Raw genomic sequence first — 11,670 nt, forward strand, 5'->3', positions numbered from 1 at the left:
CTGGCATCCCTCTTCCCTTGTTAGTGCCTATACTTAAGAGGAGCAGGAGCCATGTGCATGAGGATTACCGAAGAGGCTAGGCTGTGCATTAATATCCATTTAAGGTGCAGTGTTTCATTTCAGCCAAGCAGAATTTCCACCTATTTGTTGCAGCAGATTCATCAATTACTGTTTAATAAACAATACCAAAGAGTGAAACTGGGAAGTTATTCCCCAGCCACTGGAAGACCACCAGCTTCCATTGTCAGCTTTTCCCTCTACAAGAGGATCTGCCAGCACATGTTGCCTGGTGGGACACAAGCAGTTGGGTACCCTTCTTGCAGGACAGGGAGGAGAGAGATGTAAGCTGAGGAATCCTTTCTTGTGTTGCTCTGTACAAAACCGTGGTAGAAAGGGCAGGTGGCCAGGTCAGTGGTGGAATTGGTGACGTATTGGAGCTATCTCCTATCTCACTCCCAGTAGAAGAGGACGCTGGAACAGAGAGGCCGGAAGAAACAGTTCAGAGGCAGCAGAGGAAACAGCGGTTTTGCTGTTTGCAGAATATTTCCTCTTGCCAGTGACCCTGGCACTAAGTTTGGAATCATCCTGGCACCCAGCACCAGAGTTTCCCAAACTGTGGTGTTTATACCTCACTTTCCTCAATGAGAGATAATTCTGATCTCAGCGTACCATGTGGCTGCAGAGGCAGCGGGTATTTCCAGGTGCAAGTACTATCCGTAGCATAGAGCTGAGTTGATCCTCACTGGCTAAAAACATGGTCCTACTGCACAACATTCCTTACCAGACTGAGTTTCTTCAGGTAGGAGACAATGAGCATCATCATCCCTTTACCAGAAGATATTGCTGCTCTTGCCAGAGCTCTGACAGAGTTAGTGCAAAGGGTTTGATTTACCTAGATAAAATCTTCCCCCACAAAATTGTGTTGCATTCATCAAGAATGAGATCATTCATTTCTGGCTGGGAAGAAGTCCCTCCCTGGTCCCCCTTCATTGCTGCATGGATGGGCACCAAAATCGTATACCATCACCTACAGAATGATTTGAAATGCTGCAAGGAAAATATGTTAAAAATGTGTAAGGAAGCTGTAGTGAAATAGAACACTGCACTGTTCACCCAGCCATCGTTTTCCTTAATTAACATCACCATTTGGCTGTTCTCCCTCCTTCTCAGACTTACAGTTTTTCTGTGGAATGCTGCTGTCTTTTCACTCGTTTGTGCTGGTCATGTGTCTCCTCTTTTGTAACTGTTGGACCCCCGTCCGCCTGTTTGTTAAAGAGACTACCAGTTGCAGAGGTGATGCAGGAATTCACTTTGTACTGGTGGTCTGGTCACCGTTTCACCCTGAAGACACAAAATTGTGCTTCCTGTCACAGATGCTTTTGAGAACACCATATTGGCCCAGACTAAATGTAACACCGGTTCCACCACGAGACCCGTACCTAGATCTGCTTCACAGACAGGTAAACAAAATGAAAACATTTATCATCTCAATTTGAGACTGTAATATAAATTTAAGATAATATTTTCTCTCTTTAACTTAAAGGGATTTTTTCTCTTTTAATGAACATTATTTCCCATGAAAGCAATGAAAGAACAAGCTTAGCTCACAAGCAGCTATAGAAACAGTGTCCCGGATTCTGGTTTTCTGTAGGTCAGGCATAGCTGAAAACAATTCTTTTAACTGATGTCAGAGAGCTCAGAATTTGATCTGTGTTATTTTATAGCTTGAATTAAGTATACATAAAACTTAGGCTATTTCTTAGTCTCTGAAATTAGAATAGCAATTTGTATGGAAGAAGGCGGCTGATGCATATATTTGTAAAGAATCCTTGCTGTTCAGGTTTCTGCCTTGGATGCTTTCTACAAATGACAGTGGCAAAAGACCACTGAAGCTTTGTCTAAGTGGGAAGGCGGATATCTTTTTCTCTTGGTGTTTGTAGCCCAACCTGTGAATTTGAACTAAAATTGCTGTAGCAGTTTGAAGCTAATATTAGCATCAATGTATTTGTGTACATTTAGACAGTTGCTAGTATTTTGCTGGTGTGATTCAACGGATACAGAATATGGGGTCCAGTTCTATATGCTGCATGGTCCGTCACTGAAATTGTCTCTTCGGTCTCAAAACTCGGTTGGTACAGACCTTGGCAGGGACACTTGCAGCCCAGCACGTGAGTGCCACGTCAGAGGCTAGTTCACACCTTGAAAAGTACGGATGACCTAGCCATCCCTGCAGGGTTGTACCGGGGATGCCGCTCCGTGGAGGGCGGCCGCTGTCTCCCTTGTAGCTGAACTGCAGCGGTCGGGGCGGTCACGGCCCCCAGGTAACAGGCGGGAGGAGAAGGGGCTGCAGAGCTGCGTGACCCGGTGTTGCACCAACCAGTGCCCGTAGCAGGGAGTATGTGCGTGGGGAGGGATTAAATAAATTGATTAATAAACCTCTTTCTCCTAGATCAGATCACTTTTCTGTTTACTGCCTGAACTGCCTGCCTTGGCTTTTGTATTGTCTCAGGCCAGGTTTTGCTGTGGGTTGTGAGTGCTGGGTTATGCATAGTCCCACTGCATGAGCATCTGTCTCGTGCCTCGTTGTCAGAGCACTGCTTTGCCTTGCCGACAGCAATGGCCCACAGGCTATAAAGAACTTGATTCAGCATCTGCTCAGCCCAAGTCCCTGTGAATCGGCTAACGTACAGCAGGTGCATTAAGCAGGAAGGCACGTGGTGATTTGACGGACTCCGTTCAGCCTGTATCTGTCAGGGCTGCAGAGTCCCCTGGCAGGTCTGTTTCCTCCCAGCTGGACGGTGGTCATCCCTGGCAGAAAAGGGACAGGCATCAAGTGTGACGGAAAGTGTAGATCATGATTGCCAGCTGTACAGAAGAGGCTGCGTTACTTTTCCATCACGGGAGCCTCAGGGAGGCAGGTCTTATAAGGCTCAGCCTGAATTTCCCTCGGGACACATCCTCTGGGCATGCCTTTGTAGGTAAAAAGACTGGCTGTTGTGCTTGGGCTGGAAATGGCTCATTAAGTCCCTTCCACTGGGCTGGGGTGGTTTTGGGTGCAAATCATGCAATAGGACTGCTAACAGCAGAAATATTAATGGGATCTTCTCTACCCACCACCAAGGTCTGGTTGTCTTTGTGCCATGGACTTTACTGTCCCTTCCCTGCACTTCCAGCCTGCTCCAGAGTATAGTCTTGTAAGTTCCTCAGGTGGTAATATCACCTTGGTGTCAACCACGATTCAATGGCTTTGGACTTCAGTTTATAGATAAACATGCGGAGGTAAGCTGGAAACTGAATGAGCATGGCTTTCTGAAAATCATGTCAGCAGAAGTTATCATTTGCTACAGCGCTTGTTCCGCAGAAATGTTCCTGGTCCTTGCTTTTTGTACCTCCGGAACTGAAGAGCTTTAGCAATGCTAAACATTCAAGGTATGGATGGGCACGCACACTGTGGCCACACAATCTGCCCTCCCACGAATGACAGCAAGTGGTACAGGTTTTTAGGGACAGCATAATGGCTGCCACGTAATTTTTATGGCAAAATCAGGGAACAAGCTGTAAAACAGATGCAAGCAATTCAGTAAGTGGAATAGTGGGATGTGAACCTGTGACATTTATTTGTAAAAGACTGAGTCTGAAAGAGGCTCATAACTGATAGCTAACTCTTTTTGTTTTATTTGCTTTGAAAAGGTTGGCCCAGCAGGCAAATTCCATCTCTAGACACATTTGAAGATTTCGAAGCCATCCCCTCCAGCACAGATGAACTCTCCAACTCTTCTGACTTGGAGGAAGAGACCAACCCTAACAATGTAATTCCTTTTTCAAATTACGCTGCCCTTTCCCTGCGCAACCTCCTCTGCTCTAAAGATCATGATTTAACGTGCAAAGTTTGGGTTCACACCAGCCTTAAATTCAGGGGTGTGTGGGAATACAGAAGATGGGAATTTGATCTGGGGTGTTGGGAGATTATTCCAAGACTGTTGTTGATCAGGATCAGGACCATAAAAAGTCACCCTTACTTGTAAGCTGTAGCTTTACCTGTTACAAAAGTGAGGGAAAACTCTGAGCCTTTAAAAAAGTAATTTCAGACTTTTCGAGATAACCTAACCTGGTGTCACAAACGCAATTTCTGTATCAGAATAATGGCTGGCCGGTTAATTCTAAAGCCTGAATGCACAGCACAGTTCTGTCCTAAGTTTGAATAATATTTAACCTGGGCATGATAAAAGGAATAAAAAGTGACACAATTCCCTACAGAAGAAATCTCTGCTAGCTTGAAATGCCTAATTCAGTATTTAACTAAACTCCCTCTCTCTTGCACAGTGTTCTTTCATCCATAGTGACTGTATTTCTGGTGCATTGTTTCATTCATTTTAGGGGACCAATCTTTTTCGGGTAGAAGGCAGTTTTGACAGCTGTTTCCCAGATTCTCTTACTCTCGAGGATGGAGATTTAGTTCAGTTTGTGCAGGAAGGAGAGAACGGTCAATGGTAAGTACAGCAGAGAGACCGAATTTGACAGGTAGAACAGCCATACCCTCCTGGAAAAGATGGAAAATATTCAGAAGAATGTCAAAGCCTCTTCAAAATCAATCCAAATCCACTCGCCCCACTGACCACAATGTGCAAGAGGCAGTGGGAGGCACGAACGTACGAGCAGCTTTGGTTAATCCCACCTGGTTGGCTTTCATCCCAAATGCTTGTGACATGAGGCTTAAGAGGACAGAAGTTTGCATAAAGGAAACGGAGGGGAATATTTGGGCTTTTGACACCTTCTAGCCAGAAGGACAACTCTCAAAGGCAGCATCCTCCCATAGGCTACATCAATAAAATCCCCATGCCTTCCACCGAGCTGCAGCAGTGAACCAGAGAGCATTTTTAGCCCCAAAGGCTTAGATATAAGACGTGGTTGACACAGTGGAATGAATCTGCCCCCCCCCCCCCCCCCGAGCTCACAGACGTTTTGGTGTGTTTATTCTCTCCTGCCGACAAGTGAGTGTTAGGAACAGACCTGGCTGGGCATCTGAATGCTCTTTCCATGGGTAATTTGGAGGAAGAAGATCTGACCTCCTTGAAGTGCCCGTGCAGTCAGACCTTCCCTCAGAACTGACATGCCACTGAGATGGAGGCAAGTCCCATGGGGTGAAGTAGGTGGGAAGTGAACTAAAACCACCCACCTGGCGTGATATTTACAGCAAGGGGGATGGACAACATGAAAGATTCAGTTTCTGCAGCTCTGAATTTGGCCCAGGGTCTCAAACACAGGCCAAAGCCACTGCTTCCTTGTCACCCAATCTGTTTGCAAGTGAGCTTGTGCTGGGATACTGGGTCACCATCCGACACTGCTGCAATGTAGTCGCCGGCTACCTGCAGGGCTTCCCTGGGTCCTCTGCCTACTTCCTTAGCTTAGGAAATAGCTGCCCAACATACACCTCTAAGAAACACAACTCAGGGAAAGGCAATGTAGGGAAATTCACTGACTGTTCTCTGAATTCCAGGTTAGTGAAGAAACTGGTCTCTGAGAAAAGCGACTGGGTTCCTTCCAGTATATTGCAGCCAGCAGAGGGGGACAGTAACAACATAATTAAGAACAGCAATGCAGGTAATAGAGGAAATGTGTTACTGGCATTTTTTTTCATACTAAAAAAGGATGTGATAAAAAAAGGATGTGATTAAAAAAACCTGCACTTTCTATTTTAAAGTACTCGGCCTGAGTGCACGTCTGTGCTGCAGTCTCTGGTGATGCAGCTCAGCTAGCCTGAAATTTGGTGCCTTGGGTGTCGGAGCTACTTAGGCGCAGCAGCTTACTTGGGCATGGTTTAATTGTTTTCCCCTGCCCAGGCAGAATTTGAATCTCCCACCACACTCCTGTGGCTACCAGTACCCAGGCTGGCTACTTTACAGCTAGCCCAAGCGTGTCATGTGGCAAGGTGTGCTGTAACTGCAGGATAGCTTTCATCCGGACACAGCTTTGGATTTAGATCAGCATCAGGGCTGTGGTTCTGGTCTAGGTTTGAAAACATTAAAATCTCATGAACCATTACTGCTTTCATCGTATTTCACTGCTGGCTCCAAAGGCTGGAGGAAGGGCTGCTTGGCCAGATTTCAGCCAACTCAGCACTAAAAGTCATCCTTTCTTCAGCTTTCGTTCTGACCTAACACCCAAACAGGTTGTACTGGAAAAGCTGAATCTCAGCAACTCTGCAGATCAAAGGTTTACAATTTTAGATTGATTTTTGCCCATCCTCAAATATAATTTACCAAAATGTGTCCCGCTTTTCTTCTGGTAACAGAAGCAAGCAAAACCTGGCACAGCCAGTCCCTGGAGACCTGCGACAGAGAGCTGCCAGCATTCTATTCCGACTTACTGGTTTCTTTCGATTTTTTTTTTTTTTTGGTCAGTTTGTTAAAGTGAAAAAAGAGAAAACCCTTTTTTGAAAGTTAGGCAGGATTCTCTGCTGTGGTTTAAAGGGAGTCTGGTAATTGCTGCTCCTTCACCTCCACCGCAGGTCAGTTCTGCCTTCACCGTCAGTGTCTAACTATGGCTCTCATTTCTTTGGCATGTCTAATGCTTCAAAAGGAAAATAAAGCCACACAGACATGACAGTTGGTTACATACCAAAAGAGCCTCCCTTGCCTTTACTGAAGGAATTAGGAGAGCAGTAGAATTGTGATTATTTATTTTTTATTTTATTTCAGGCTTTTAACAATGACCCTCAAGACTGTAGATGGGAAATCCTTTAGACGCGTTGTAGTGACAATGCCCATGTCCTCCTTTTCAGACATGTACAACGATTCCTGCAGCACGGCCTCGGTAGAGTCAGACACCAAGGAGAGCGAGGTGGCCAAAAGCTTCCCAGCAGAACAGAGGGCTGGCAGCTGAACGAGCAGAACCAGCCTTCCTCAGGACCCCATCCATCGCTCTGTTTATTTTGGGTGGACGCTGGATCAAAGTTGCCTTTCTCGCAAGCTCTGAGGTTCATAATTCACTAAAACTTTATCAGCACGAACAGATGAGAACTGTGGTGTCCCCCTGTCAAGCTGGGAAAAACAAACTTGAAAGGAGCATTAAACATCCAGAAAGCATCAAAACCCACCTTCAGTATTAGAGGAGAAAAATGCTTCTCGCATTGATTACCAAACTGTTTCAGAAGACGTGGCCTAAATTAGGTCGACAGCAGAGCTGAGGAGTTACTATGCACGCACCTTTTGGCAACTTTGCTTGAACACCGAGTTACTGCAGAGGGACACGTGCCCCGTTACAAGTTCTTGCTCTGCCATGGGGTCGCCTGGAGGTTTTTCCATTTGCTTGCCTCTGGCTGTGCCTTCCCCGTCCTCCTTAATTCCAGCTGATACATCACAAATGTGCCCTTTTTGCTGATGGTCAACACCAAAAACATCCCCTTTCAGGGTGGCTGTGAAAAGGAAGCTTCTGACTCGGACCATCAGAGAGGCCTCGCACAGCAATGCCGCGACTCCTTTTGCAACGGCACAGTGAACAACCTGCTGCCCATCGCCTGTGTTGGGGTGATGCGATGGCAACTCCTGGCAACGAGGTGGAGGTGCAGGGCTTAGCAGGGAAGCAAAGACGCGACAGCTACTGTGACAAAGAACATTTTGAACTCTTTTTACAAAATAAGTCATTCCTCTGCCCCCTCTGCAGTCTGTGGTTGCTGAATCACAATCCTTTGCATTTGGTGCCGAGAATTCAATTGAATGCCATTTAATGTCCTATGTTTGAGTAGACTGCATGCTTTCTTTGTGTGCTGGGCTATGGAGTAGATACATTTCATCCCATTTGGAATATACTTAAGCATTGCAAATAGGCAGCGAGCATTAGATGCTCCAATGAGTGGATAAAGTGTTGTTGTTAAATACTTTTTTCCAGGACATTTGATTAAAGGACTGTACCAAATCTCTGCCACATAAGGATATAATGTATAATATAAAGTGATTACAGACGTTATTATTCCTATACAAGCCATTAGCTCATTTAGAGCAGCTGTTAAGGCATGAAGGCATTTTGATGGTAATTGGGTCTTAGGTCCCACAAAAGCTGCTAGTACTTTAATAAAGATAAGCATTGACTAAGAGTTGCAAACAGGCAACGATCGGCCTGGTAAAAATGACCCTAGAAGCTCAAGAGTGAGTGATTGGCTTTCCCTATTAGGGATTTTTTGCTTAACCCTGAGACTAATGGTGCTCTGTGTAAATAACAAAGGGGCCAAAAGCACTAAAAATGGAGATGGAGCAAAACCAAAACTTTAGTAACTGAGCCTCGGAGCAAAATAGTAGGAGTCTCTATCATTTCTGTTCTCGTCTTTGCAGGGACCCAAATGTTTTTCTGTGTGTCTCAGTGGAGGCTGGCATTGCAAATAGCTTAGTGTGTGAGGCAGCACAGCTGTGAAGCGGGTAGATAGTCCCATTGAAGAAAACCCCTTGGAGCAGGTAAAGGCTTATTCAGATGTTGTTTGCCTGTGAAGGCTTATTGGTTAATTATGAGTTGCACTCTGGTGGTTAATTCCCATGGTTCTTCTAACCCTCAGTATCTAAACTCTGTGATTTCTGGCATTTTCCGTTCGTGACTAAAGGACCTGAGAGTTCTGTACCTTTTTGGAAGCTAATTTTGTCCTACAGAGATAAGAGTTTGTCTGTTTTGTGCTGGTCATTTACCTTAAAAATGACACGTAGGCTCTCAGGAACATGGATCCCGTTAGTGGACTGTAGTGATGAGCCTCTCGAGGGAAGAGTTGATTCCTTTCAGTCCCCTAATGAAATATGCAGTGATGTTTTCTTGTAGTGCAATTATTTTATCCTCTCCCTAAAATGAGTTCACTTTGGTTTCTGTATTACTGTCAGAAATTGTTGCATGGCCTGGTGACAGTGCTTCTGTCTACCCCTGCCCTAAGCCTAGGAGAGGGGAGGGGTAGGGAGCTTTGATTGCACATTAATAAATATAGTAGGCTTTTGTGTGTGTGTGTGTGTGTGTGCGAGAGATGGGCAGGGTTACCCTGGGTACATGAAACTGCCAAAACTAGGATTTGTGACGTTGCTGACAGACGGAAAGATGGAAATCTGCACTTTGGAGTTTCTCTGGAGGAATCTCGTTCTAACGGTGCGATGGCAGTGAGAAGTCTCTGTTTGAACTGAAGGTGGAAAATCAGGTATTGTCAGTCCATCTCCTACCTCTGCCGTTTGCAGGGTGACAGTGTGCTAGCCCCGTATCCCCTGGCGCCTCAGTATCTTCCTGTAAAATGGGAGCTATTGGATTTCCCACGTGTCCAGTTCTGATGCTAACTTTTAGCAGGGACCCTCCAGGGGAGAGCAAAGCATTCAGCCCCACATGTCCCGCTGTGCCCTCCGCGAGCGTCAGTGGTGGCATCCTCTGGGGCGGTCTAGGGCTGGAGCAGGGAAGAGGATTGCTGCAGAAGCGTCTCCTCTCTCCCAGCTCACCATCTCATCCTGACAACTGCAAAGGTATGGGCTGAATTATAACAATTCTCCTCCTTACTTTGCTTTTGTAAACAGATTTTTTTTTTTTCCTAAATCTCATGTTTTATCCTGTTGGACCAAAGTTTGAGTCACTCCTGCACCGTGAATGTCCTGAGGATGGCAACTCACTGCCCCGTGGCTGTGTGCAGCAGGGGCACAGCACCCCGCTCTCGGTCTTTGGGAGCTGGCTGTATCTCAGCTATCCTCAGACACTGCTGAACCTGGGCAGGGACCCCACAGTCACTAGTTGTGTCCTTAACCTTCCTGCAGCGCCGGTGAGCCAAAGGCAGCTGCCTGTTTCTGTCGCCACGTTCCGGCCTCAGACCATACTGCAAGCGCTGCAGCTGCCGCTGGGCAGTAACCGGGGCCTTGGCCTGCCTGCTGCCTGCAACGCAAATGGAAGTGAGACAGTGCCACGCTGCTGCGTTCGCTTTTTTAAAGAATGAAGTTCACTGACACATCAGGCTGCTGACACGTCTGAAAGCAGCCGACAAGAAGTAACCTTCTGGCTTTGCTGACGAGACAAAATGGGGTTTGATGACTTTTCTTTTTTTTTTTTTTTTTTTAATAGGACACAGGATTGTCTTTTAATTAGTGTATTTCTGTCAAGCAAGGTGATAAACAAGGGAATGACTCTCCATGTACTGTCTAGAATATGATTTGGTAATGTCCAGCAAGACTAATGTGAAACATTAAGGTATGCTTATTCTGTATGTAGGTCTTTGACACCATCATTTTCAGGTAGATGGATCTAAAAATCATAGTTTTCAAATACGGACTTCGTTTCAGTGTTGTTTGGAGATGACATAGTGACCAGAAAGTCATTTGAAAGTAATGGTTGCCACCGAGTTTCAGTTGTAGAAGAGACAAGGTCCAAGGCAAACGTGTGCTGCGGCAGCACTCGTGGCTGAGCACTGAGCCCTTGCTGCTTGGCCAGCGAGTCCGTGCCAGCCGCCCGGCTGTTCCCCCGGCTCTGGGCTAGCGAGACCTGCCTCCAGCCCCAGGCTGGGACTGGGATCTCCTCCCTCTGCCCTGCTGCCACCTTCTGTGAAACCTGTAGAAGCTTTACATCCGCGAAACTCTGCCCTCTGCTCAGTCGGGTGCAGTGGGCCAACAGACTCCTTCCTCGCTGGCGGTCATGACAGACAGACAGGCAGGCAGTTGCCACGATAGGTAAGTGTTGCTTTTCTAGTAAACCAGGCCAAAATGTAATCAGGCCTGATCCTCTCCTCCTCCCCACCCCGCTGGGTGGAGAATCAGACCAATGGTCGTTGTCTGGACCATAAACGGCTGCGGCCAAACTGCATCTGAACGCTGGCTTTTCCTGCCAGTGACGACAGAGCTGCGCGCGTGTCTTAAATTCTGGTTGTGTATGTGATGAAAAGCCATTTTATTATCCATAATTTTCTTAGACTCGGAGATTTCAAACAGGATTGGGTATGAGAAAGGCCATGCGCTTCCTTTCCAAAAATACTCAAAGCCTGACTTCAAATATATATATGATTAGAAATATATAAGAATAATAAGAAAAAAGAGCCAAATTGTGTTTTTCTTCTTGCGGCTGGAGCTGAAATAGCTGCTAAGATTTCCTCTCCCCAGCTGAGAATTGGTACAGTTTGTTTTTCTGACATATTTTCCATGGTGTTGATAATGATGTATTTGTATATTGTGACTGATAAGAGATAATCAGACAGGGAAAGAGCACAGAATTACCTGTCCTTTTTTTCCGGTCAAGACAGAATGTATGAATTTATTACAAGGAAAAAGTGTGCAAATGAACTTTCTGCAATTACGCCGTTTGGACCTGTGTAGAACCACACTTTGTTTGAAATTTATAAAAACTATAACTAGTACAAAACATTGTGGCTGATGTCTCTATATGAAGTAACACGTCAAATGAGCTTTCTTTTTATTAAAAATAAATGAGTATCAGTAAAGGTGCATCAGCACAGCTGAAAAAAATCCACACATCTGTCCAATATAACTTTATTTGTCCAACACACGTGTCACGAAAGGCACGAAGTGGGCTTTTTCCTTTACCCGTCTCCCTTCCTCACGGTCCTGAATCCCTGGGACTCGTAGGAGCACGCGAAGGTTCGCACAGACGGTTCAGAGCTGCGTATGCTCGTGCTGCAGCGTGAGGCAAGGATAACGTCGTTACAGTTACCCACGAGACACC

At 45.9% G+C, this 11,670-nt stretch overlaps 1 protein-coding gene across 10 annotated transcripts in view; it reads left to right on the forward strand.

The window, feature by feature from the left end:
* The window catches only part of MCF2L2 (MCF.2 cell line derived transforming sequence-like 2), a 182,457-nt gene extending 171,083 nt beyond the window's left edge, over nt 1–11,374 (forward strand). For 7 of the 10 annotated variants that reach the window (XM_087738487.1, XM_087738485.1, XM_087738490.1 and 4 more), the window contains 5 exons: nt 1,374–1,460; nt 3,691–3,809; nt 4,378–4,490; nt 5,498–5,601; nt 6,782–11,374. In XM_087738487.1, the coding sequence (XP_087594613.1) occupies nt 1,374–1,460; nt 3,691–3,809; nt 4,378–4,490; nt 5,498–5,601; nt 6,782–6,882 (524 nt within the window). In that variant the 3' untranslated portion in view covers nt 6,883–11,374. Of the gene's footprint in view, nt 1–1,373; nt 1,461–3,690; nt 3,810–4,377; nt 4,491–5,497; nt 5,602–6,698 lie in introns of all 10 variants that reach the window. The other 3 variants (XM_087738493.1, XM_087738494.1, XM_087738489.1) reach the window with 2 other exon arrangements.
* Nucleotides 11,375–11,670: the final 296 nt, after the last annotated feature.

The sequence above is a fragment of the Nipponia nippon genome, unplaced genomic scaffold (genome assembly GCF_047370975.1).
Source record: "Nipponia nippon isolate SJK-2023a ecotype South Korea unplaced genomic scaffold, ASM4737097v1 scaffold_7, whole genome shotgun sequence".
Lineage (NCBI taxonomy): Eukaryota > Metazoa > Chordata > Aves > Pelecaniformes > Threskiornithidae > Nipponia > Nipponia nippon.